Source organism: Acanthopagrus latus, chromosome 2, assembly GCF_904848185.1.
Source record: "Acanthopagrus latus isolate v.2019 chromosome 2, fAcaLat1.1, whole genome shotgun sequence".
In the NCBI taxonomy this organism is placed as follows: Eukaryota; Metazoa; Chordata; class Actinopteri; order Spariformes; family Sparidae; genus Acanthopagrus; species Acanthopagrus latus.
In genome coordinates this window covers 17,802,655-17,830,497 of record NC_051040.1, presented here as the reverse complement: position 1 = coordinate 17,830,497, position 27,843 = coordinate 17,802,655, and the positions used below count along the sequence as shown (strand labels likewise).

Below are 27,843 nucleotides of genomic sequence, written 5' to 3'. Positions count from 1 at the left end.
AAAGTGCCAACCTTTGTGGCATGACCACATGTGTGTTGAACACACACACACATGCTCACACAGTGCTGACCTGATTTTGCATGCACATGACAATTGTATAAGAGTTTGTGGATAAATGACTTCCACATATACTAACGAGTGCTCATTATAATCGATTTACTTGCTGACATTTTAAGAAGAGTCTGATAAATTCACAAAAAATGTAGGCTCTGTGGATAGATCCAAGTTAGATACTTAGATATTTGGTTTGTCCTGTTTCCAGCCCATTTAATTAAATCTTCACAGATTTTTTATTCAAACTTTGCTTCTTTTCTCTCCTTTGATCAGAATGACTTTGTGGTGGAGACTAGTCTGGTGGGTACAGTGTTCAACGGTCTGTCACACCTCAGTGCTGTTACAGAGAGAGGGCAGTTCATTGTTGGTCTTCTCAGAGGTTTGGGAGGAAACCTCAGCCTCAAAACACGGCAGGAGTTTGCCAAAGAGGTGAGGACCCCTGTGTGTTTTTTACAGGAGCAGAGGGGAACTGTTAGAATAGTTTAGCTTCAGAATTTAAATTGTATTCAAGCTTTAAAAACTGGAGGATGAGTCATCATTTACTGTAAGTACTTAGAAAAGAATCTGTACTTACTGTATTGCCTCCATTAAGAAAACATTCAGACCTGGTGTTAATCTGGTCTGTGCTCTTATCTCTGTGTTTTTCTGTAGTTGCTGAGCTGGGCCAGGGAAAGCCCACCAGACTCAAAGAAACCGCTAGATACCTACTATAACTCTGACAGCGGTCATCTAGCAGCCTATACATTCCAGCGTCCAGAGGGTCTCACACTGGAACAGCTGTCTCATACCCACACGTTACCTGTTATTGAGACTCCAGACATGCAGAGAGGCCTGCACTGCTTCTCCCCATGGCTCACGGCTCAGCACAGGCAGCCCTTCATGGTGGTAGGGCCAGAGGGCTGCGGAAAGGGGTAATTAAACACACATGGATTTGTATGTACGCACAGAGCACAAACATTGGCATAATCATGGAATTTGCACATATCCTTACAAAATTATGTATATGGAGACACTGTATATACACACATATTCACTAGGTGCGGTATCACTGGCAAATTGACTTGTTTCAGTTTCTTGAAGACGTTTCACCTCTCATCCAAGAGGCTTCTTCAGTTTGGAACCAAACTGAACAACTGAAGAAGCCTCTTGGATGAGAGATGAAACGTCTTCAAGAAAACTGAAGCAAGTCCAGTTGCCAACAGCACCGAGATTTACCCTTTAAATAGGCACTGTTCCATGCAGACTATATGTAGAAAAAAGGTTACTGAGGGTCACGTTGGAAGAGTATGCGTTATGGGTTGTGAAGCAGAAGCACTCAAATGCGGTCGCTCAAGATGACACAAGCACACAATCAACACTGCTATCAAATCTTGTTTATTCAAGACTTGACCTTTTGTGTAAAAGCACCGAAGAGTCAGAATAAGGATGAGATCTGTGTGTGTGTGCGCGCGCTTGTGTGTGTGTGTGTGTGTGTGTGTGTGTGTGTGTGTGTGTGTGTGTGTGTGTGTGTGTGCGCGTGCATGTGTGGTGTATGTGCTCTGGCTTGCGTATGTGTACGCAGAGAGTCGTTGCCTCTAAAGTAATTGCTTCCCTCCTCAGGGGGTTGAAGAACAAGGGTCACTCAGTTTGCCTTTTACACTCCAGTTGAGTCTCACTCAGTGTCGCCCTTCCTCGTCCTCTTTCTTGCCGCTCTTTGCCTGAAAGGTCAATGTGCCAGTCAGGCTGCCGGTTTGTCAGCTTATTCTTTCTGATTTCCAATTAATTTACTCACACATAGACTGGAAGCAGCATACATGCACATGCATGCACATCATTTACTTTCCAATTATTTTCTCTCTCTGTTTTGTGCCCTCTCAAAATGTCTCTCTTTGCCTTTGGGTCTGTTCTGACAAACATTGTTCTGTAGATCCCAAGTGGCCTTCCCAAATACAGCACTAACACACATTTTTACTTTCCTGCAGTCCCTCTATCATGAACATATACAGGACATAGATGAGTCACAGCAGTTAAGTATATGTGTGTTTCTTGACCTTTTTTCTATGTATTGTTTTTAGCATGCTCCTACGCTATGCCTTTTCTCGGCTCCGCTCCACCCAAGTTGCCGTGGTTCATTGCAGTGCGCAGACCTCATCTCGTCATGTCCTGCAGAAGCTCAGTCAGACCTGCCTGTTGCTCAGCTCAAACACTGGCCGAGTCTACAGGCCCAAAGACTGTGAGAACCTGGTTCTTTACCTGAAAGACATCAACCTACCCAAACCTGACAAATGGGGGACCAGCAACCTCACTGCCTTCCTTCAACAGGTAGCGAGGATTCATAAAGACCGATAAGTGGACAAATTAGTGAATAGATGATGTGGTTAAAAAAAGTATTGTTTTCAATCCTTAAGACACTAGTTCCATGTAAAATTTGAAAGTCTCACTTACATACTTTTATGTAATTTCTCTCAACTCTCATGTATCTTCCACCTCAGTAATTCTCTCTCCCATCTCGATGTTTTCCCTCCAGGCTTTGACATATAAGGGATTCTATGATGAAAATCTGGAGTGGGTGAGTCTTGAGAATATCCAGGTGGTGGCCTCCATGTCAACAGGAGGTGCTGTTGGGAGCCATTCACTCACCTCCCGCTTCTCATCTGTAGTTCGCATCTGCACTATCGAGTAAGTATGGTACACATTACTTTATCTATCAGCATATATGTCCTTTAAATTTAGTTTCCCCAACATTGCCTCTCATCTTGCTGTTCTGTGCATCGCTGTCGCTCTCCCTCTGACTCTAACGCTGACCCTGATACCCTCTTCCCTTTTAATTTCCCTGCCTCCATCTGTTTCTCTGCCTCTTTGCCTCTGCCTTTAGCTATCCAGACAGGGAGCAGCTGCAGACTATCTACTCAGCATACCTGCAGCCAGTTCTTCAGCATAGCCTGGGCAGCCAGGCATCCTGGGCCAGCACAGGGAAAACACACCAGCTGGCTGGGTCTCTTGTGCAGCTCTATGAACAGGTATTGACTTGAGCAGGGTATTCATTCATGTTCACATTGGTTTTTGCAACAAAGTCTTGCCTGAGATATCGAAAACATTACCAAGTCATTGGAGACTGATTCGAGTGATTCCACATCGAATCCATCGCTGTTCCCAGCAGAAGAAAAGCACACACAGGCTGAGCAGTGACTGATGAATGAAATCAAGAAGAAATTACAACATCCGTCTGCAACACAATAACATCATCCTTTCAAGGGTTTTCGTGGAGTGCCAAGCATTGTTTTGGAGAGCACTTCTGATATTTAGATCACTATTGCAGGTCTAGAGTTTGTTGGAGATTATGTACGGCATGACACAGTAGTGCCGGATTACATAAGATGTTGTGATTCTGCGTAGGTGGTGAAAATGTCCAGATAAACATTTTACATTTACATTTAATGGAAATCAATTCCAAATTGCAAATTGAGTTTTCTCCTATGAATGTATGCTTGCACATACGTATGTACCTCTCTCCCTGTGTATCTTTACTCTCAGGTGAAAGCCAAGTTTACAGTGGATGACCACAGCCACTACCTCTTTACCCCCTGTATTCTTACAGAATGGGTCCTCAGCCTGCTGCGATATGACCTTACTGCAGGTAACCAAACACATATGCGTCAGCGCACATGTATTCATATGTGTCTGTTGGAGCCCTTCTAAAGGAATAATATCTCTAAGTTTGGAAGTGAGTAAGTACTTCAGGCTCCATTGAAATCCAGAGCAGCATTTTTTAATTTTTAAAAGTGGGGACCCTCAAGATTCAGACCCGTGGCCCGTAAAGGGATTTTTTGGCCCACATTTTTTAGAAAAACAGAAAGTCGGATTTAATGGCCCATTGCTTTTCTGCTAATTCCTGAGAGTCCTCACTTAGAATAATTTTGCTGCCAGTGAGGAACATAAAGCATTAATAACTTCAGTTTTGATGCCTGAATCAAAAAGACAGCACCAGATGGCTTAGTTTCTTGTCAGTATTCCTTTAGCTCAGAGCTACTGTCTCCAGCTCTCACCTTTTTCTTTATTCCATCTCTCTCTCCCTCGCTCCTCTCTCCCCTCTTTCCTCACTTCCTCTCTGTCACTCGTCTGTCTCCCCCCTTTTATCATCCTCTCCCTTTGCTGTCCTTTCATCTCTCCCTCTGTCACTCTTTCTGTCCTTCTGCAATGTGTTCCTGCTGTGATAGTGAGTCCAATCATTTATTTTAATTAAACACGTCAGCGGACAAACTTCTCTTTTCCTGTGCTCATCATTTTTTAACTTACTCTTACTTCTTCCTCCCTCTTTCCCCTCTATTGCTGCTTACCTTCTTCCTGGTACGTAACTCTTCCCCCCTTCATCTTTATTCTGTGCTGTGTTGATGTTTGTGGTGAGTGTTATTTGGCATGTGATCACAATGAATATATTAACATGTCATAACTTCCATTACTTTAGTGTTTGACATTTAAAACCACTGACATTTTGAAATAATATTACATACAACTAGAATGTAGAAGGGGTCAATTGAACTGATCAAACTGCAGAGAATCATTGTTATTTCAAAGAAGAGGCACTAAATTCTCTCAGTACATTACCCTTCCAGCATGAAACAGCTGGCAGACAGTTTGCAACTAGCCTGTGAACATAGTTGGGCATTTACCATCCAGAGTCAGACCTTTCACACAGGAGTTGATAGAGACCAAAAGCAGAACTAATAGAGAGTGAAATTGACAGGAATATGACCCCAAAATGTATTCAAATGGTGCTGTTGCAGCTGGATTTGTAAATAAGAAACTGTTTGTTAACAAGTTCACAATATCAATTTAGTAACAGTATTTCAATGTTGTGTTTTACAACTTGTGTCTACTGCCCCCAAGTGCCCAGAAAGTTTTCCAGGATTAATTTCTGTGTTTAAGTAAAATATCTTTTAAATTGATTGGGGATTTAGCGGAGAGACATTTACTAACAAACCTACTGTGTAGATTGTGTACATTTCTGTTGTGTTGCTCTTACACAATAGGATATCTGAAGCAAAAGATTTAAGATTGTGACCGATAAATGGGATTAATGGGTATCATCAGCCAAGTTTATTGTAGATCAGTATTGGCAGATATGCTAAAGAGCACAGACAGGTTTTTAAAGCTTGGTCGCAAACAGGAGGATCCTGCTCTCTGCATGTTCATTAGCAGACAGGGCCACCTCTTTATGGAGTTCTCTGTCCTGATTGGATAAAGTGGGCAGGGATCCCAGAAAATGTATTTTCTCTGTCTCCTGCATGAGTGGGGGAGGAGAGACATGGATTACTGACCAAACACTTTCACAGTGATTACTGATATATATAGAGATAGTCAAAACATTTTATTAAAAATAATCACTTACAACAGCTTTAACAAATATCAATATCTGCACTTGCCTAAAAAATAAATAAATCCAGAATTAATGTCTCTCTTGGCTGTGGTGGTAGAATCACCACTGATGTGAGTATTGGGCAGGCAAATCGTCTGAAAGCCATAGGCATAGACAATGTTTAGCATGACAACTTGGCAGTTTAAGTGTTTTCTTTTCCTTAGTGATCTTTAAAATTTAATATGCCAAGAAAAACCCTGGAGTGTGAACTGTGTCTCAGTCTAACTTTCCTCTTCAGCTCTTTCAATATAATGTGACAGACACTGTTAGAGCCGGCGGCCTATGAGACTCTCGTTTTAGCCAGCAGCACTCTGCTGATTCTTGGGGGAATTTTGTAAATTTATGCTCACCCTGGGAGGTGCTTTTGTCATGCCTGATCCTGCCCAAAACAGGCTGTTGACTAATGTTGAGGCCTGACTACTGTGCTAGTATCTTAAACAACCATGGCAGTTATGGACAGACTACACAATGGTCATTGTGTGAGTTATTGACTAAGTGAGAAGTAGAAAAATTACCTTTTGGAGATGAGTCACTGAAATGTGGTTTTTGACCACTTCTGTTTTTTAGTCACTGTCGTCTGATCAGAAAAAAATGACCAAATCTTACCTTGTGTTTAAATGCAAGCATAAGCATGCCTTGGGATATCCTGCTGGGTATTAATCCAAATATGTGTGTGTCTCCTTTATTCCCATTCAGCTCAATCTAATGTGACAGACAGTGTTTTGGAGGTGGTAGCATACGAGGCCAGGAGGCTGTTCAGAGACCGGCTCGTTTCCTCCAAGGACCTTCACACCTTCGATAACATCCTCTCCTCCATCATACGGGGAGACTGGGGCTCTGACGCTCTAGACAACATGACTGGTATGAGACAGTTTAACTAAGTAAATAGGAGAAATTCCATTACAGATGGACTACTTGGTGCAATTAATGCATTTATTTTCAGGTTGCCACTTACTCCTGAATGAAAGCATTGTGGATTGGCTCTGTTGTTCTGAAAAAAAAAAAAAAAAAAGCTGCCATAAAAGCTCTGCATTTATGACAGTTTCATAGCTAATGCTTTGTTTGCCGATTTGACACCAGCATAAAAAAAAAATACATTTTCAAGTGGTTTGTCTGCTACAGAACATTTAAAACGAACTGTAAAAAATATATTAATAAATTTGCTTATCAAGAACATAGAGTCACCCTCTGGTGTTAACATTTGAAGTGCTTGATTATAGCCAGGGGTCAGATGTTGGCAACTAATTTTTAAATTCTGGCTTGAGCTGGCAGAACTCCAATGCTGAACTTGCCTGCCAACTCCTGGAATGTGAGAAAAATGAGAACGAGGCGTAACAAGGATCAAGAATCATACCAGATTGGTGTTCCACACCTAACAAGAGTATCTGAGACCATTGAGAGTTAAAAATGAATGCAGATCCCACCCTCCTTGAATGTAAATGTAACACTGTAGTCATAATACTAATAAATACACTGCCTGAGTCTGCACAGCAGCACTAGAAATCCTTGGCAAAGTCAGGCAAGAGCAGGTCAAAGACAGTTTTCTCGATGCAAACTAATATTGGAAGCCAGTCCAAAGAAAACATGCAAAGAAAGCTGGCTCAGCTTAGAGAGGTGTAATGAACAAGAACAGGTTTTGGCTGCTGAATAAACACAATGACATATCTATAATCAAGGCCCTTGAAACTGCCAAACAAAGGCTTACATTGCTGGCAGTCAGACTAAAGACATCAGAGAGACAGCGGTGTAAAGGATACATTCTTTTCATCACATCAACGCATCCAGAGTGCACTTCCAGCTACCGTGAACACAGAAGTGAAAATGTAAAAATAATTGGACGAGCATACAAAAATATAACATCGGTTCTCAGTGACTAAGAGACACCAAACTGCATTATCCCCGAATATGGCGTCTAGCAATGATTGCAGAGACAGAGCCGAACCTTGCAAGTGTGATAGCTATTTTCTTGAACACCCCTGTCATCTGAACACCATTCTCTTCTAACCTCGCATTAACATTGCCTAAACTGCTGAATATGAATGCAAGCAGTTTGCATTCGAAATGTGCAGTCTGCCTGCAAAACAACGTTTTTGCTGGGATGTTGTTAAAAAGAAAACAAAATACAGAGATTGGTAGCTCAGACAAACATTTGATCTCATTTGAATTGTATTTCTTCATTTTATGTGTATTTTGTCTTACTTCTGCTGTATGTCATTTAAGATGAACATATTTAGGTGTGTTACTAACAGTCTGTAATATTTCCCTGGCATGCAGATGGTTTCTATGTGACATGGGGAGCCTCTGAAGGGGCTGTAATGGCTCCAGGCCAAGCTCTGCCCCCTCATGGTAAACAACTGGGACGTCTGCATTCAGCTGACCTAAAACAAGTTATACAGAAGGTACACAGTGAGGAGCTGCTGTCTGGCATGTTGTTTGTGTGGTCAGGGTTATTGGATATTGAATATGCACACATACAAATGTGTTTACAGACAGTACAGTAGCAAAATGTCACATCTGTGGTACACCTCCTCACCTGTTTGTGTTCCTCCCTCTCCTTCGTCAAGGGAGTAGTTCTGTACAGCCGTGATAACAGGGAGCTGGATCTCCTCCTATTCTGGGAAGTGTGCGACTTCGTGTCCAGGGTGGATCGGGTCCTGAGCAGACCCGGTGGCTCTCTGCTCCTGGCGGGCCGGAGCGGAGTGGGTCGCCACACAGCTACGTGCCTGGTGTCGCACATGCACGGATACACATTGTTCACGCCCAAAATCTCCCGTGGCTATACTCTGAAGCATTTCAGCAATGATCTCAAGACGGTAAGAGAGGATTCTTATTTTTATTGGTACACATTATGTTTAGAAACCTCTATTTACAGAATGCACTTAGAAATAATTGTAGTGTATTGGAAAACTTTTAAAACCTATGTCATGTGAGGGATTGAAATTGCCAAACTGATAGTCGATTTGGCCCCTGTACAAGCAATTTAAGCAATAAATACTCGGATAGATTCAAAAGGAACTTTGGTGTCCATTTACATGCAGTGCGTTGTGTTTATATCTAATGAATATGTATGTTTGTGATTCATTTGCATTTAACATGTAATATCGGATATGTGTATACTGTTTGTGTAGGTGATGCAGCTAGCAGGTCTGGAGGGCCAACAGGTGGTTCTACTGTTGGAGGACTATCAGTTTGTTCACACAGCTTTCTTAGAGATGGTCAACAGCCTGCTCTCATCAGGTATGTATTGTGTTTGTGTGTTTGTATTCCCCTGTCTTCATTTTAACAAGAACAGATTTGACTGATTTGACCTCAAGTTACATCCTCTTTCTCATGTAAAGTTTAGAATTTGGGTGAGATAAATGATAGCAATAAAGTAGAAGTTTGACCTTTTGGGAATTACACTTGTTCCATTTCCTGTGAAGGGTTAGATGAGAGGATTGACACTGCATTCATGTCTGAAGAGGAAATATGTAATAGGAACCAGTAGATGGGGTGCTTAGTTTAGCATTAACCCGCAACAGCTCCTCTGATAATGGTAATGTAGCCGTGTTCTTTTTTGTTTGATGACTTGATTGATAGCATGGAGTTTTGATGGTATTTAGAGACTCCAGTGAGCAATTGCATTTCAAAGTTCCAGTGGCCCTGATGAAGACTCATGTTTGTTGCAATGCTTTGGTCATTTTCAACACATTTAACCATGTAAAACAGGCTTTCAAATTTTGCACAAATCCTACACCTTATTTTGAAGGAGACTTTTTATATGTAACCCATGCAATGGGCCCTTCACAAGATGGAATAAGCAGAGCGCACCTGAAGTTTTCCACCAATATGTGATTAGCAAAGATACCCAGCAACACTTCCAGTCCTCTGTCTTCATAAGCATGGTCTGCATTTGAACATGAACCACTCACAAAAACTAGGCTGTGCACCAATCAAAGGTTGCAATTCTAATTTATCCTGGCACTGCCATCTTGTAATTGAGAGATGCTGATGTGTAAGGAAACACTGGTCATTTCTTTGTGTGTCTGTGCGCATGTTATGTTCCAGGTGAAGTCCCAGGTCTGTACACCCCAGAAGAACTGGAGCCTCTCCTCACCTCCCTCAAAGACGCTGCTTCCCAGGATGGATTCACTGGACCACTCTACAATTACTTCTCCTACAGTCAGTTCTCTATATTTATCAACATTACAGTCCCCCTGTCTTTCTATGTGTTATTCATTATTTTGGACTTTTCCCATCTTTGTGGTACTCTGATCTTCTTTCTCACTGTAAAAGTCTGCTACATGTTTCATTTCTTTCTACTGATTGTCCTATTTGTTCTCCCCTGTTATTGTATCTGACTCTGCTCCTCTGCCTCCCCGCTGTGCAGCGGTGTGTGTGTGTACTGTGGATGTGGTGCAGTCTTACTGAGGTTCAGGTTTCTGCTGGAGAATCAAATCAATAGCTCTATTATTGTCAAAGTAAACCCACTAAAGAGTCTCCCTACTCACCTTCACTATCAAAGTCTGTCAGGGAGGTACAAGCTTAAAGGGACAATATAAGTGACAGTCTCATTTTTGTGATTAACTCCGCCACTGTTTCCATTCACCAACTATCCTGCTGCTTGTTGTGTCTTGCACCCGCTTAGGAATCCAGCAGAACCTTCACATAGTTTTGATCATGGACTGCTCCAACTCCAACTTCACCATCAACTGTGAGAGCAATCCAGCTTTCTACCGCAAGTGTTCTGTTCAGTGGATGGAGGGATGGTCTGAAAGCAGTATGAAGAAGGTTAGTGGAAGGAAAATTAGTACAGATCCAAAACAGACATTAAATCAGCAGTTGTTGAAGTTCAAGTTTAATAAAGTTTGATATCAAGTGTTGAGAGTGTTAAGATTTACATGTGCCTGGTGCCACAAAGATATCTGTATGCTTTACCAGCATCCAGTGGCTTCAGATCCAATATTGACCCGATCGATGCAGCGCATAAGAAGTAAATTTGTGTACCTGCGGTGCCTGAGATTTAAAGTACAAAAAGTGACACAAAAATTCTAACGCATCCATCATGCTTTCTATGCAATTTCACATCTGGTGTGTATCTCTAAACCTGTAAACCTTGTCAGATTCCTGAGCTGCTGCTGGCAAAGACAGAAGGAGTACAGGAGAGTGAAAGAGAAAAGGCCACAAAAGGGAAAAGCTTAGGTAAGAGCACTTTACTTACAGCAAAACAATTATAGAATTCTTTAGAAAATTTGCTACTTTTACAGTGTTATTTATATTGATGGGGATGTTATTTTGGTAGTTCATCTTTGTTGGTTTCACAGTTATCACAACTTCAATCTTAGTTCTTTATCATAATCTGATTTGGGACTATGAAGCATATCAACATCACTTCTCACTGTGTTTAGCTTTGTTTTGTGTTACGAACTTGACCTCCTAAAATTAAACCAGTTTGTGCTCACAAACCTCATCGTCCTCTGCTCCCAGCAGGGTCTGCTCAGGGAGACCTGTGCCGCTTGTTCCTGATGGTCCATGAGTCATGCAGAGAGCATGGTGCGACACCCAGCCAGTACATGGCCTTTCTGCATGTTTACACTGCATTATATTGCCGGAAGCAGAGCCAGCTCACGACGAGGCAACAACATCTGCAGGTACAATACCAGCAGTGATACAAAATGGAGCTTTTAGTACACATGGTCCATATGCACAAAGAACTCAGATACATAGGAATGTACTCACACCACATGTGTGATTGTTTTGTTCATGTTCATGTAACAAAAAAACAAAAAAGTAGACAGGTTTTTTAAATAAATGTTTGATGAATTTTTGTGCAGCTCAGAATGTGAAAATATGCTGTTTATCATATTGTTTATGAATAACTTATGGTGTGAAGCACAAATAATGTATGTATGAGGTAAAAGAAAACAGTCATACTCTGTGGCATGTTGGCAAAATCCCATATATTGGCAAACAATAGCACTTAAAATAGATTTTAGCATAAACTCATTACTGTTTACAATACTGTCTGCACTGATGATCAATTTCTGATTGTTTCTATTTACAAATGCAGTGTTTGTAAGTATGCACTTGCCCTTAGAATTAAGGACACCATTAAAGCTGCTATTGTTTCTGCAGGCAGGAGTGTCGAAGCTGAACGAAGCGAAGGCATTGGTCGATGAGCTGAAGAGGCGAGCTGCAGAGCAGAGTGCACTGCTGAAGACTAAACAACAGGAGGCAGATTCTGCCCTGCAGGAAATCACCACCTCCATGCAGGTGTGTATGTGATTCTGTGTGTATGTGTATGCTTGTGACCATGTGTTATGTCAATGTTTGTAACTTTGACACTCAGTGGCAGGCAGGACAGAGGTCCTGCAGGGTTTCTTGTCTCCTCCAAGTTGCATCTGTCCTCCTCTCAACTCTTGCTGCGGCCCTCGTCCCTGCTGGCCCTCTTCTCTTCTCTTCTCTTCTCTTCTCTTCTCTTCTCTTCTCTTCTCTTCTCTTCTCTTCTCTTCTCTTCTCTTCTCTTCTCTTCTCTTCTCTTCTCTTCTCTTCTCTTCTCTTCTCTTCTCTGTGTGGGTATCAGCATTTATTTGTTCTGTGACTTCTCATCCAGTGTTTGTCTTCATATCCATGTTCCATTTCCCCCTGCTGGCTCTGTCTTCAGGATGGATGGATGGATGGATGGATGGATGGATGGATGTGTGGAGGATGCTGAACCATGTTCATTAGTTTTGATATCCCTCTGTCTTTCTTGCTGTGGGGAATCTGTTTTTTGAGTAAGATGGAGGAAAAGAATGAGGGAGAAAAACACAAGAAACATGAGGAGGAAAAACTGTCAGTTTGCCGGAGTCACTTTGCAGAGTGATAATTAACGACTAGAGTCGTCCCTTTGGGCTGTAGCAGCCATTTCTCCAGTGGAGATGGACACAGCAGGGAGGCAAAAAAGGAGTCAGACAAAGCGATGAAGAGTTGAAACAAAGGAGGCAATAGAGGCTTAGAGGAGCAAACCTTCAGAGTAAGATACTTTGGAGGAGGATGGAAAATAAGATCTGGTGTATAGGAAGAGGTCAAGGCTTGACAAGGGAGAATTGGAGAGATGGTGGAGACTCTGAATGAGGGTGAGATGTGATAAGATGGATAGATTCTAGGGATGCCAAATGTTCATACCCTCTCTCTCTTTTCATCTACAGTGATCATGTCTTCTCTGACTGTTGCTTAAAGAAATCTTTCATCTTTACCAAGACAAGGACTGGGGTTGTTTGTCATTTTTCAGAATTGAAGCACTGAAAAAGGGGAACTCATTTATGCTTTAAACGGCTGTGGAGAGACGTTTAAGTTATAATATTACCATGTCAGGGTCAAGTTTTCTTGGGAATGGCAAGTGTAAAGGGAGTGCACTGTTTGTTATATTGTTCTGTTTCAGAATGACATTTTAAGGTTGTATTTTCAATCAGCCACAATGAACTTAATTTTATCTTTTGGGATATCCAGAATGCCAGTGACCAGAAGACAGAAATGGAGAAGATTAAAGGAAAGATGGCTCAAGAAGTCTCCAAGATTGAAGAGAGAAAGGCCAAAATAGATGATGAGCTGAAGGAAGTCCAGGTAATGTGTCTGTTTGACTTGTGAGACCAGTCATCTACTTAAAAAAAAGCATACATATATACATAGAACTGGCATACATCCATAGAACTGGCCTCTGCTGTTTTCATACTTGCCATATTAAGTGTACTTAAAACTTCTTTACCTATGTACATGTCTGTCTTCTTATCATGGCTGCCCTCTAGCCTTTGGTAGATGAAGCAAAGCGCGCAGTTGGAAACATCAAGCCTGAAGCTCTGTCTGAGATCCGCTCCCTCCGCATGCCTCCTGATGTCATCAGAGACATCCTGGAGGGGGTACTGAGACTGATGGGCATCTTCGACACCTCCTGGGTCAGCATGAAGAGGTGAGAGGGGGAAGAATGTGTAAAAGGACTGAAAGGCAAAAAAATAACGATGGATAGATGAAGAGAAAATTTCCCCAGTGGGAGTAATTAAACTGATGAACATCATCATAATTTGTCGTCTCGTTCAAATAGTGATATTTTCCTCCCACTTGTTACTGTATATATCACATTGCCAAAAAGCAATTGAACCTTGTATTGAGACAGAAATTGTGGTATATTGAATATATTTTAAATGATAAAAATGTCTAATATATACCTCAAAATACATATTGATGTGTTTATCTCATGGACTTTGGAGCACATGCTGCGTGATTGTATCTGTGCAGTTCCTTTATGTTCCAGTGTTGATTTAAATGAGCTGTTTTACTACAACTAACTCATCTGACCATGGGCTCTTTTAGAGGCGATCAGACAGATAAAAAAACATTCTGCCCCGCTAATGATTCATGTTGATTGGGTGAGCCATTTCCTCTCTGAGCGCTGCACAAGTAACAAAGCATGTGAGTGTGTGTCTGTGTGTGACAGAGAGGGGAGCGTGGTAGAGATGGATCTACTAAATATGAGTAACAAAGAGACTACGTTGCAATGGTTTTGCGCTTAATTAGAGATGAAGAAAATTTAAGTCTCATAATTTTAGGCTTGAATTAACATTCACTTACTCATTTTCTGGAGGAAAAAAATCATTTTATTCTCTCTCTCTCTAACATGTCATTATCTCTGCTTTACTTTGCTCTATTGCTGTAAAATTTGATTGTCTTTCTTTTTTTAGTATTTTGTCTGCTACTACTTGTGTCCAATCCTATCTCTCCTCCATTTTTTTTCTTTTCCCCTCTTTTCCCTGTAGCTTTCTGGCTAAACGTGGTGTGAGGGAGGACATTGCTACCTTTGAGGCCAGGAACATCACCCCTGAGATTCGACAGAGTGTGGAAGAGCTGCTCAACAGGAACAAGGCCTCCTTCGATCCCAAGGTCAGCTGGTCACAATAGCAGAATAAGAAATACATGTAGGGCCGGTAGAGGTTATTAACCCTTTGTTGTTACTAACTGAGTTGTTTCTGACCTATGATGCTTTTGTTCTAATGGTCAGAATGCAAAGCGTGCAAGTGCAGCGGCTGCTCCTCTGGCTGCCTGGGTCAAAGCCAACGTACAATACTCCCACGTCCGAGAGAGGATTGAGCCACTGGAGAGAGAGCAGGCTGGGCTCATGGAGTAGGAACACACAAACGCAAATATACTTCTTCAACACAGCCAAACAACTGGTCATAAGCTATGTGCATAAACACAAAAACTTATACTTGCAACTTTGATTCTATGAGCTTGTGGCCTTGAGCTTGATTTCTTGCTAATCTATTACACACATACATACACTGAATGATGCACATAGACAACCTCTTCATAATTAACATACATGCATACAGCAAATCATTTTCTTTAATTTGGTAACTGTGTCCAGAAACCTGAGGAAAACAGAGAGCAGGAAGAATAAACTGGAGGACCAGCTCAACTCGGTTGGAGCCAAAGTCAACGAGTTGAAAGAGAAGTATGAGTCCTTCCAACTGTCCATCAATTTTTCTATTCTTCCTTTCATCCTTCCTTTTCTACTGTACTGTATACAGTCCTGACTTCATATTGATCAACAGAAAAATAATAATTTTATGGCAGGGCCAGACCTGGCAAAGCAAAACTTACTTTCAAGCCATGGTGAAAAGCAGGTGTGACTGGAGGCAGATTTCAATAATCTTCTGATGGTGATTCGGCTAACAGGGTAACTGTAGCATTTGACGAGAACCAAATGATATGCTTCTTTGTAGCTGCCCTCACTTTCACCCGCTGCCAGCCATGCAGCATCCCTCCTTCTCGGCATGTAGTTACGTAAACAAGGATACAAACAATCAATAATGCCTGAAGGGCAGGTCTTTTCAACCCTGTTTTAAATTGGCCAGTCCCAGCACTTATCAGGTCACAGTTCAACAAAGGTGAACTTCACGATGCAAGTTTGATCTTCAACCGTTGCCCTCTCCAATCATTAGTCCTATCACTTATCTGTTCCTTCTCCTCTCCTCTCCTCTCCTCTCCTCATAGAGTATTTACAAGAGAAATTATGATTTACTGTCAATATCTTTGATCTATCAAATGTGAATTAACCATTTACTTACTGATTCTCAGGTTTCAGTGTCATACGACAGAGGCAGCTAAATTGGAGGCTGAGGTAACAAAAGCTCAGGACACGATCACTGCGGCCCAGCAGCTCATATCACAACTAGACGGAGAACACACACGGTGGAACGCACAGGTAGTCTGATGTATGAGTGTGTTGATGTATGGCAGGTTATACACATTCACTGAGAAGGGGACTCATTTGCCATGTAAGAGCAACAGGAGGTGTGTGTGTGTGTGTGTGTGTGTGTGTGTGTGTGTGTGTGTGTGTGTGTGCGACAGGGGGATGTATCCTGCTGTCTTGAGTCCCTTCTGGCTGTTTTTACTCCTCTCTACAGCATCTGTCTGCGCCTTAATTAAAACACTCAATCTCTGACACACACACACACACGCGCGCGCACACACCCGCCCACCCTCACACTCACTGCCTCCCTCAAGGCCCACGCCAAAGAGCCAGTTTACTCTCTACTCACGTACTTTAATATACTCACGCATATATGCACACACTTCATCCCTAAATCTAATGCACACTATGCAGTAGCCGTAGTTAGCTATATGTTAATGCCTCTGAGTTGTTGAACCTTGCAAAAGACTTATTGTGAACTTATCGTTAACTTATCGTTATAAGGTATATGTTAATTGAACAATGTAGTGGCTATAGAATAATGTCACCATCATCGTTTAGATTGGTTCCCTCTAAAGCTCGCTTTCATTATGCAGTTTTGTCTGCCTCCGGGTACAACATCTGACTGGCGAAGGATGACTGGTGAGCCAATCAGGCAGGCAGCCTGGCACCGTTTCTATCTGCTTTCATGTCTCTATTAAAGTCTAAAGCCTAAATTGATGAATAAACTCATCTTTTTAACTGTGTTGTCGGTAGGGTTACAGCAATAAATCTATTTTTGAAGGTAAACCATGCTGTGAAAATTGTTGGTTAACATACTGTGTACATTTGCTTATTTGCAGTATTGAAATCTTCTGTATAAACAAATTTTATATCAAGTTCCATGTCTGTCAGTCCATAATATAATTGCCTTAAACTGTTTACCATGACACTGTAAAACTGTGATATTTTCTGAGATTTTTATTGTACTGTGAGAATCTCAAACTACTGCAGCCCTAGTTTTTGGTAGTTGTGACTATGAGGAAAACAGAAAGCAGTTTGGTCAGTTTTTTCGACTGAGGTGCCAACAATGATATTATTACACTGAGAAGTATATAGTAGACAGGATGCTTGACAGTATTAAAGTATTAATATCATACGTTATTTGCCTAACACGCTCGTGTCCACTTTTAACATCCTTGACATCCGATTAATTTTTTGACTACCTCAAAGGGAACGTCACCATCCTAGCAATTACAGCGTTAATCACATTAGCTCCGAAAGTGCAAGTCTGTCCCTGCAATCGTGAGTTATTTTAATCTGTCAAAATCAGTGTAGACATTTTTGGATCATTTGTGACTCTGAATTGGGTTCATGGTTAATCTGTTTAAATGAGGGAATGGGGAATCACATGCTCACATGGGCTTAGTTATTGACATTTGTCTTTTTCCTCCCGTCATTTATCCCTGCCTTTTTTAATTCCTCCTTATCCTCGTGGTGCCTCGTGGTTCCCTCTCTTGTCATACTGTTTTCACCTGTCTCTCTACCCTTCTTCCCTCCTCTACCTTATCTGTTTCTTTTCTCTCTGTTCATCAGATGTCTGAGATAAAGAATGAGTTGGACACGCTCCCAATGCGGGCAATGCTGGCTGCAGCCTTCATCACCTATCTGTCTGCAGCTCCTGAAGACCGTAGAAGATACTGTCTGGAGACATGGATGACTCAATCAGGGCTGCAGAGTAAATATACTAGTGCTAATAGCTAGGCCAACACAGTGTCAGCATATGCCAACTCCTGTACTGAACAGCTGACAAACACACCACTAGCCACACACATGGAACTGTGCTAAAACTGTACATATAAGCAGAATATACAGCACTTTAAAGCTTCTGGTTCTGATAAATATTAGGGCTGACTAACCACTCCAAGTCCAGAATTTTACAGAAAAGTGATGACCAAACTTTCTGCTCGTATTAATGTTTTGTCTTAAATCCCTCAGACAATGGGCATCTTTATTTTCACACAATTACTAATTAAGGATTACAGTTTAAACTTGCTGGATTTTACCTCTCATATACCAAGCATAATCTCTTGAATTTAGCAGCTTTTCTATTCAAATATTAATATTCCACCCACACAAATGAATGTGTGTTAAGTATATTCCAGCACTATTTGCTCTTTCTTCAATAGCTCTGACTGTATTATTCTGCTTCACAACCTCTTTCCTTTCAGATGTGCATGTTATTGCACAAAATCCTGCGCCATGTACCCACTATAGTTCCAAAATTGTTCTGTCTGTCGAATAGAGTTTGACTTGCGGTCATTCCTGTGCTCGGAGAGTGAGCAGTTGATCTGGAAGAGTCAAGGGCTGCCGTCTGATGACCTCTCCATGGAAAATGCACTAGTCATACTACAGGTTAGACATTCACCTGCTTGTCTGTCAAATTTTTTAATATCTGAAATTTAAGCAATTTAATCACAAGGTCTTTTATTTTCTTGGTAGGCCGAATTTAGTAATACGGTAAGAATTACTGTGTCACTTTAAAACAACTCTTCGTCTTATGCATCGAATGCCCTTTTCTAAAAGGAGGATTTCTGTATTTTTACACCTGGACCATTTATATGTTTTCGTGTGTAAATGATTCACACTTACTAACTTTTGGACACAGATCGCCTCAGCTTGAAGCCGCAGTACAGTTGTAATGGCTGCAGTGTAATCCTCCGGGACAACTACGACCGTCAAAGTTATGCCCACTAAAAATATTTGGTTTTGGCACTCAGGCGGAGGATTTATTTCTACATGTCTGACAAGATTAAGAAAACAATTCCCACAGAAATAGACCTCTTTGTGAAACAATAACATCCCTTTTGCAACCTGAAAATTCTTGCTCATAGAGATGTCTTGCCCTACAATCTCATGAGAGATGAGTTGTTGCAGGAAGATGATTGTGGAAGGTCAGAGTTGGAGAGAGGAGTTAGGAGTTTATGTAGATTAACTGTCAGCAAGAATTTATTTCCGAAGTCATGGCTGACTGTTTAACTGTTTTTTGATAATCAAGATGAAGCAACAACTATAAAAACTCAGCCATCATGATTACAGAGTGAGACTTGAACGAGACTTGTGTTTGTGGTTATAAAATGAATCTTACACTTTAACAGAAAGTTCTGTCTGTGTTGGAATTCCCCTTTAATACACACCAAAGTACGATATAACTATATCATTTAATTTCAACAATCCATCTCTACATTAATGGTTGTATCAAGAGTTCTGCCCTTGTTGCCATTCATCTGTCCTCCATTTGTCTGTATTGTGTGTATGTGTTGTTTTTACCATTGCTGCCTTCAGATCAATGCACTCAAGTTACGGGTAAGAAGTTGTTCCACAATTCATCCTTTTATAGCCCGCACTTAGAGTTTTGTGTAGCCTCTCTGTTACTCTCACTGTCTGTGCGATTGTCTCCCTTACAAGCTTGTGTCTATATGTGTGTGTGTCTAATTGTAGTGTATCAAATCACTTCAGTTGATGTACTGTGTATGTTATATATATATGACTTAGTTGCTGTCTGTTAAAAAGACAGTTCAGATAAATGTGACATTATATATATATATATATATATATATTTGGGTAAGAGAAAGAGAATCCTTGGTTGAGAGGAGGGTGGTGGACTTCATTCTTTTACCTGCTGTTGGACTGATGCTGCTCTATAAGCATGGCAGCAGTGAGACAGGACCGAGCTGTAACCTGAAACACAGCTCTTTACGATTGTTTTGTGCTCAGAGTGTTGCCTGTCCGTTCCTGATCGACCCGTCGTCCAGAGCTACAGAGTGGCTACGGACACATCTCAGTCACCAAAGACTAGAGGTTATCAACCAACAGGTAAACACACACACTTGTATGCATGTCAAAGTACGGACAATAGACATTCTTGCTCATGTACACTGGTGATACGTTTTGGTAAGAAACATCGAGCCTACAACTGACCTATGAGTGAAGTAACTTTGATGTAAGCAGGAGCATGTAAAGCTATTACTTTCCAACTTAAAGTCTTCAAGTGATCTTTTCTTGTCTGATGAATCCAAGTGTATACTGCATTTATTAGTGTACCCTCATCATTTAGTTACCATCACTGTTTGACAACATCTGAATAGACCACCTTTAACTTTCTCCTCTATCTACCCTCTTGTTTACTTGAACAAATTAGATGATTACATTAATCGATGTTGAACTCTATGCTCATTAATCACTAATTACTAGTTAGTATTTGCAAATTAGTGTCATTCATTATTTGTGGCATGGTGCACTTAAGAAGATTGAAAATCTCCTTTGTCCTCAGAATGTCTACAATGTAATAATGGCATTGTAATCCCTGCAGTAATCACGCCTTTGTCCACAAAGCACTGGACAGGTGTTAAACATGAGCTGTTCACCATTTTCATCTTGTCTGTCTTGCTATGTAGATTTAGAAGTATTTTGTATTCAGACAAATGACATAGCTGTATCTTACCATTTATTTTTGTTCTCGTAAGTTTTATTAATTAATATTGTGTTCTTGTGCTCAGTTACTTTCTTGCCAAACTAAAATATTTGTCGTAGTGTTCCAGTTGTAAATGCTGCTTTTACTCAACTGTCCCAAACCTGACATAGTCAACACAGAGCCGGGATGCACAAATGGCAGACTGAGCTGGATGAGCTTTAGTGTGCGCAGAAATGAACTGGAAAGACAATTTGTCGTTATATGATGAGTGGTTATGAGCATTCAGTGAGGCAACATTATAAAAAATAAGAAAATCAATTCTTTGTCTTTATCTGTTAATTATTTTTTAATTGTTCCTGGGAATAGTGACAGTATTGCTACGATATGTTACAGAGCTCTGTGCTGCCACCCAATACTGGTGTTCAAGACATTCTCACAACTGTGTGACTGTGTCTCTGCTCCATGTAGGATAATAACTTCATGACATCCCTGGAGCTGGCGGTCAGATTCGGAAAAACACTCATCATCCAAGAGATGGATGGAGTTGAACCTGTGCTGTACCCACTGCTGAGGAGGGACCTCATTGCACAGGGTACGCATACACTCTCGAAACCACTCTCATTCAAAGTTGGTAGGGGTTAAGTAATTGATTCTGCATCACAGCTTTTTGAATGTAATTCAGAGGTTTCACCAACTAGTTGTTGCGAACTAAAAAGCTCACAAACCTTGTTAGAAGCTGGAACCAGCTAACAAAATTCTTACACAGACATAAACAAAATAATCAACTTGGACCTGACAAATTTTAGAATTATTGATTGACAATAATAATAATGTTTTTATGGAAAACTAACACTTTTACTCTTCACCTTTCTAACAACTCTGTAGATGTATATTTTGTTATTGATTTGTCAACATAAAAATGTTATCAGTATGTCCTTTTATTCCGCTTACCATATATAAAACATCAAGCCACATCCGTTTTTTCAATTTTTCACTTTGTCACTGTCATTTTACTGTTACTGTCATGCAAAACAGCCATGTGTGAAAGTCAGTGAATTCATTGCATAGTTTTACTACAGTCTACATCCCCCTGTCAGTGTATCTTAATGCTAGGGGGTTATTGTATCAACCTTTTCAGTCAACTTGATTGATGTTAAAATACAAAGGATTCTCACTGGCAGCAGTGGAGCAGTTTGTGAAATCTCCCGTAAAACAGACACTTATGATCAAACACCACTTACATTATCCAAAAAGAATAAGCTGTAACTCCATATTTGGGAAAGGCTGATGCCACAGGGAGGCAAATGACAAACTGTGCATTGAACCAAGACAGCCATGAGGAGGATTTTTGAAGTGGTAATGAGCATACTGTGAAGAAGCACTACGAATGACTCAGGAAAGAAGAGCATGAACAATGAATAGAGTGGATGAATACAGATGATTAAAGAAGAAAATCACTGTTGTCACACTATCAATTCTGTCATTTAATATCACTCTTTGGTATGTCAAAATTACAACTGTTTTTCCCGTGTCAGTTTCCACTAGTTGTACAAGCACAGAAGTGGACCCTTAAGAGATGGGTTTTAATTTCTCAGGAGGAACTCATTTATTGAGTTTCCCCAAGTTACTCAGTCTTTGTTCCTCTCATTCTGCAGTAAGTGAGCTTAAAGAAAGAAAACTGTAAGAAAACGGTCAAAGTTGAATAACGAGTGCTTTTTTGAAACATCAAACACTCCTTCAATGGTCATTTCAAGAAGTGATGGTAATCACATCTATTAAAACCTAATTACTGCATCCAGGGTCTAATCCAAAATTCAAAGAAAAAGTGGTGGTTTTAACTACTGTAGAATCTAGACAACTACAGTTCTTTACAGTTATTTAAAATAATTACTATATAAAAGGAAAGAAGAATAAAAAGCAACACTCCCATCAAACGTGTATTCTGGCAAAAAAAAAGAAAAAAAAAGGAGTATGCCACATCACACACTGAAGAAGGGCGTCACACCAAAAGGTCCATGTGGCAAAACAGTTTGATGGGAGTGCTGTCCTTTCTTTTATTTTCTGTATTCACAACAAGAGTGATCAGTACCTCGTACTGAATCTATATACATGAGTTGAGCCCTTTGTTTCTTATATGTAAATATTTACTATGTAAAATGGAATGTGATCTGTATTGCTTTGTTAATCATACTTTGTTGATGGGTGCTACTTGAACCATATTATGGTCATCCATGGCTGTCTTTGAATCTGCCCCTCTGATTTTATCTGTGATGTTTCAGTTTCTTGGATACCAATTCCAGCAAATTTGATCAAGTAGGTGCATGTAAAGAGAGGTTGAAAACATACCTGTGAAAATGAGGGTGATTCATGAGGCTGTGAATCATCCAGGGAGAGGCGGTTGTCTGTTTGAAGGTTCACTGCAAAGGGAGAGAGCAGAGAAAGTGTTGGAAAGGGCAAGTTATCCACTTAAAAGTGATGTTGAACAGGACAGAAAAAAAGAGGCGAGACAAAGGGATGGTAGTACTGCACTGCAGACATCCAGAGGACAGGGAGTAGAGGAGAAAGTTAAAGGATCAGCGTAGGAGTTACAGTGACCACAAGCCTGCATGATACATTCTATGTTGTTAACACAGAGTATTTCTCTTCCTACTTAATTTTAAAACAAATACAGGTCCTCGGTATGTGGTTCAGATAGGAGACAAAATTATTGATTACAATGAGGACTTCCGTCTCTTCATGGCCACACGGAATCCCACCCCATTCATCCCTCCTGATGCTGTTTCCGTGGTGACAGAGGTCAACTTCACTACCACCAGGGCAGGCTTGCGAGGACAGGTGACCCAAATATCCTACACTCAAACAGTTATGCAGTCTGTGATATTGACCCTGAAGTAAATCGTGCCTGTGTGAATCTGTGTTCATTTCTGTTCATTTGCTGGAGCAGTATTGGTCAAAATGAATGCTAATTAATGCTAAAAACAATTTATTTAAAAAAAATGTAATACTTTAATGTTTTTCAATTTAGTAATTAAGTGCTTAGTGAGCAAATTCTGTAAAATGGTACAGTTTATAATGAGTGGATGTACACTATGTCATTAATTTCATATCATATGTCCACTTGTACATTTGTGTCTTTGTTTGTGTGTGTCTCTGCGTTAGCTGCTAGCCTTGACCATCCAGCAAGAGAAGCCAGAGTTGGAGACTGCAAAAACAAGACTACTACAACAAGAGGAGGACAAGAAGATACAGCTGGCTCAGCTAGAAGAATCACTTCTAGAGGTACACATGCAGATAACATACACAGTGAGAGAAACGTAGAGGACAATTTTACTTTAAGGAGTACTAAGAGAACTTGTTGCCGCTTGCTGCTGTACCCTGTACTCTGTTATGTAAATTACAATTCTAGCTGTACCTACAAAAGCACAATTATATACCCCAGTGATAAAAATCTAATCAATATATAATTCTCAGTTAATGTGCACCTCCCTTTCTCCCACTTTGGGATGTTCAGTTCCACCTATGCTGCAGACCTTGTTGCAAACTCCCTGAGTAGGTTGCAGTAGACGAAATGAGACAATGTGTACAGACCGAACAGGAGGAGTTTCTAGTGCAGCAACAAGAATGCGATCTGTCACCGGTGTTCCCCCAGTAAACACTGGCAGATGTGTTTGATGGAGCACTCAGCCAAGCCGGAAGCCAAGCTGCTGGGTAATGAACCCATGTCTCAGGGAGAGGTGGAAAGTTGCACCTTAAATATTCCCAAACTATTTTAAAACTTTATGCTTACTTTAATTTTGGGTTGTCTCTATGAATATTCAGTTAGTACTTTTAGAACTTTGCGACTTTTATACCTGCAAAACAGATGGAAAAAAACTTGAGTATAATTGTCTCCCTGATGTCTGAAAAATTCTGGGAGTTGTTGGATTTGAATAAGAATATTAGTATAGACTTAAAGTTTCTTGGGTTGCATTTCTTAAACTTATGCATGTACATTACTTCAAGAGAAGTTGACAGCAGCAGGTTTTCATTTTATAGCCACAGTAACAACAATATAAAGCCAAAACACTAAAAACATAGTTATTATCCAAATACTTCATGGGCCTCCCTGTACTACCAGGCAAAAATACAAAAAGCCGGACACATATTTGCTTTTTGAATGAACACACAGACAATTGACACACAGATGATAGACACTGTGACACACAGGAAATTCAAACGCTTAGTGTAAGAGAAATTTGGACACACATACACACTCATCTATATAGAGCCAAGAGCAGGATGTCAGTGCTTTACCGGTACTAGACATGTAATTAATCTAAAATTGTAGGAGCATATTCGACTTGACATTTCCATGCTCCACTGCTTTCTCATCTATTATATCTGAATTTATTTGAATACACTTTATCAGTTTGTTTCAGAGAATAGATTCCATGGGTTGAAGTGGATGAGTCATAGCACTCAATCAAAGCTTAAAGAATATAAAAAAATAAATGAAAAAGATCCCCTCAGCAGGCCTTTATGAAAATTATACCTTCTGTTTACTGCAACTTCTATGCGATCACAGATATCATCAAATTGACAAATACATAAAAACATACTTCTTGTGTACCCCCCCACCCCTCTTTTCTCCCGCTGTGTCTCTCTCTCTGTATTTTTTTGTACCCATTTGTTCATCTGTCTTTTTTTTTTCCCTGTGTCAGACCCTGGCAACAGCTCAGGGTAATATTCTGGAGAACAGGGAGCTGATAGATAGTCTGAACCAGACCAAGGCCAGCAGTGCCCTTATCCAGGAGTCACTGCTGGAATCACACAGGCTGCAGGCATCCATTGACCAGGTACTGTACAGTTCTCCGTATGCACACACCTCACTGCACCACTTTTTATGTGGTATGATTAATTTTTACAAGCTGCATTTGTCATGAAAAAAATGAAAACATATCTATGATTATTACATTTTTCATTCATAATACATGCTGAGCCACCTTTTTGGAGACCTGCTGTTTTGGGTAGAAAACTCACTACTTAAAGCAACATTATGTAACTTTTTCCCTTAAAATAACAGCCTCAAAATCATGTTGATGGTTCAGTGTCTTGTAATAGGCTGAATGGTGTATCTGTCTCAGCCACTCTGCCCCCCTATCACTTGTTTCGGCACTGTGTGACTTCAGTGAGAGGGTAAGATCACAGTGTTACCCCAAGATTACACCAGATATGTGTCCACTGCATTACAGCTCTGATCCAGTTTTGCGCCGCCATCTGCCGCCCGCCAGCCCCCACTGGTTGTGTTTTGAGTCGCCACAGTACGGCTGACAGGTGGCGTCACAAAACCGTGGACTTCCCGTGATAATAACATAATCACTTGCGATCACAGTTATAGGTGTGTTACAAAAACAACAACACGAAGTGTTCCCAACAAAAGGATTAGTAGAGCTTGTGTTTATCTCTTTTTTGAGATTTGTGTGCTGGTGTCAACACGGAGTGTTTTATTTTGGTAGCTGGATGTTATATTGTTGTTTCGACGCATGATTTCCTGTCTGCTCGGTGCTAAATTCAGCTGAATTGCTGCGTCGTTCTCCGTGATCCGCCAGAAATAGAAGTCCTGCATATCTGTTCTGGAGGGTTTCGGACTGCCAAAGCTGGGATGGAACAGATGTGCAGTGCACCGGACCTGGGGGATTTTAACACATAGACTGAAGTGAAACCTATCAGCTCCGCTGGTGTGGCGGAGATGTAACGCAGCGGACACAGATCTGGTGGAATCTAGGGGTTAGTCATTAGTGTATAATTACCTAAAACTATGAATTGGTGTGTTTTTGTTACCTTATTATGTTCGGTTAACCAGTTCTAATCTATGAAAATAAATGAAATATATGCATTTAAATCAGGTTTCTTATGTGATATTTACTGTATTTATGTTGTGCCATTTCAAAGAGAATCAGTATTAGGGCGTGGAATACTGTAGTGTAACCTCTTGGAAGTAGCTGGTTTAATTAGGTATTTCCTTTCACACAGTCTGCTATAATCTTCCAACTCACTGATACGAGTGAGAGAGAAGGATTTGAGATTGAGAGAGGGAGAGAGAAAGACACACACACACACACACACACACACACACACACACACACACACACACACACACACACACACACACACACACACACACAAACACACACAGAGAGATAATGACAGTCAGAGATACACAGAGATATAATGTATTGAATGCAGAATGACATTAATGCCCGGTCTGCAAATGTGAAATAACTCCACTGTTTTACTTCTCTAATTTCTGGAACAAAGTATCGTACTTGCACTCAGTACTTGTGTTGAAATTGAAAAGTTGAGGCTTTTATCTACAATGATGCAGTTGTATCTAGTTTTCTGGCATAAACACTTCATCCGTTTCAGTGGTCTTCAGATAAACAACGTCACAGCCACTCACTGCACAAACTGCTGCAAACATCAGATAGCACAGGTGCAGGGGCATGGAGCTGTAGAGGTATGACATAATCATCCTCTAGGGTGCAGTGTTACATCAGAACTGCCTCTGTGCTTCTCTCATAGTTGTTTTTATTTATTTATCTCTCGCCTATTTCAGCCTATTTGTCTGCACCTCGTCTTCCCACATTTCCTGTCGTATCACACCTCATGCTGTCCATCCTCATTTCTCCTTCTCTCTCCTCCCATCTCGATTGAAATAAACATTTCACAATCTACTTTTCTGCCTGTCCATACCCACAGGATTTCCTTTCCCTGCCTTCCATCCATTGCTGGCATTTTAAACATCTGTGCTTTTATTTCTGCTGCTTCTCTCCCTCCATTAATTTTGTCTTTCTCCTCATGTTTTATATTTCAGGAGCGGGATGCCTACCTTCCTCTTGCAGAAAGCGCCAGCAAGATGTATTTTGTCATCACCGACCTGTCAAAGATCAACAACATGTACCGCTTCAGCCTTGCTTCTTTTCTGCGCCTCTTCCAAAGGGCTCTTCAGGCCAAGAAGGTGAATGGATGCCGAACAACTGTTAAGAATGATTACATTTTCATCCAGCAATAATGGTTCCAAACGGTATGCCCTTGAATCGAAACCTACATCCATACAACATGTCCATGCAACTTGACAAATGAATGAATCATTCAGCAGTATAGTAGTACAGTTTGCCAGTCTTTAGGATTAAGGGTAACACAACTTGACATCTTAAGCCCACACACAGTAAAGCTTGAGTGAGACCATATTTTAAAGGTAATTCTTCTCATTTGTATCTCAAAGGAATCTTTCTTAAATGGCAACATGTCTCTCCTAAAATCTGTTTTAAGTGTAAACTGTGCTTCTGTCAGACTATTCCAACACTAAGAAAAACCCTGACAGCATATATAAGGGTTCACTAGTTAATATTATAAAGTATAAGGTGTTTCGGATACAACTGTAAAGCAATTTCTTTCATCTGTAATCGGCTGCTTTAACAAGAGCTTATTGGTTAATAATGATTGATAATGTCCGATATATTGTGATGTCTGTTTTAACCAGATTGTTAGGAGTTAAAAGAACAGATAAAGTGAAAACCATGTTACATGAATAATGCTACACTAAATAACACAATATCAAATAAGATACAAGGTTTTCTTTGTATTTATACCAATCACAAATTGCTTATTTAAAATAGCAAGGTACTTTTAGAGGTCTTTGCAAATAAAAACAAACACCTCATCCTATTTGTACATGGTTTTATTGCAGTTCAG

General features: G+C 40.5%; 1 protein-coding gene across 7 annotated transcripts in view; it reads left to right on the top strand.

Annotated features, from left to right (window-relative positions):
- Window positions 1–27,843, top strand: part of LOC119005117 (cytoplasmic dynein 2 heavy chain 1) — a 105,055-nt gene that overhangs the window by 28,091 nt on the left and 49,121 nt on the right. For 4 of the 7 annotated variants that reach the window (XM_037072649.1, XM_037072639.1, XM_037072623.1 and 1 more), the window contains 30 exons: window positions 328–483; window positions 706–965; window positions 2,109–2,355; window positions 2,561–2,712; window positions 2,909–3,053; window positions 3,568–3,670; window positions 6,146–6,310; window positions 7,724–7,848; window positions 8,014–8,262; window positions 8,578–8,686; window positions 9,497–9,610; window positions 10,077–10,219; window positions 10,552–10,630; window positions 10,916–11,079; window positions 11,564–11,701; window positions 12,920–13,033; window positions 13,216–13,376; window positions 14,221–14,344; window positions 14,463–14,584; window positions 14,829–14,915; window positions 15,542–15,668; window positions 17,232–17,373; window positions 17,941–18,050; window positions 18,981–19,001; window positions 19,413–19,511; window positions 20,578–20,701; window positions 22,781–22,944; window positions 23,269–23,388; window positions 24,810–24,944; window positions 26,963–27,106. In XM_037072649.1, the coding sequence (XP_036928544.1) occupies window positions 328–483; window positions 706–965; window positions 2,109–2,355; window positions 2,561–2,712; window positions 2,909–3,053; window positions 3,568–3,670; window positions 6,146–6,310; window positions 7,724–7,848; window positions 8,014–8,262; window positions 8,578–8,686; window positions 9,497–9,610; window positions 10,077–10,219; window positions 10,552–10,630; window positions 10,916–11,079; window positions 11,564–11,701; window positions 12,920–13,033; window positions 13,216–13,376; window positions 14,221–14,344; window positions 14,463–14,584; window positions 14,829–14,915; window positions 15,542–15,668; window positions 17,232–17,373; window positions 17,941–18,050; window positions 18,981–19,001; window positions 19,413–19,511; window positions 20,578–20,701; window positions 22,781–22,944; window positions 23,269–23,388; window positions 24,810–24,944; window positions 26,963–27,106 (4,143 nt within the window). The remainder of the gene's footprint in view (window positions 1–327; window positions 484–705; window positions 966–2,108; window positions 2,356–2,560; window positions 2,713–2,908; window positions 3,054–3,567; window positions 3,671–6,145; window positions 6,311–7,723; window positions 7,849–8,013; window positions 8,263–8,577; window positions 8,687–9,496; window positions 9,611–10,076; window positions 10,220–10,551; window positions 10,631–10,915; window positions 11,080–11,563; window positions 11,702–12,919; window positions 13,034–13,215; window positions 13,377–14,220; window positions 14,345–14,462; window positions 14,585–14,828; window positions 14,916–15,541; window positions 15,669–17,231; window positions 17,374–17,940; window positions 18,051–18,980; window positions 19,002–19,412; window positions 19,512–20,577; window positions 20,702–22,780; window positions 22,945–23,268; window positions 23,389–24,809; window positions 24,945–26,962; window positions 27,107–27,843) is intronic. The other 3 variants (XM_037072657.1, XM_037072676.1, XM_037072667.1) reach the window with 3 other exon arrangements.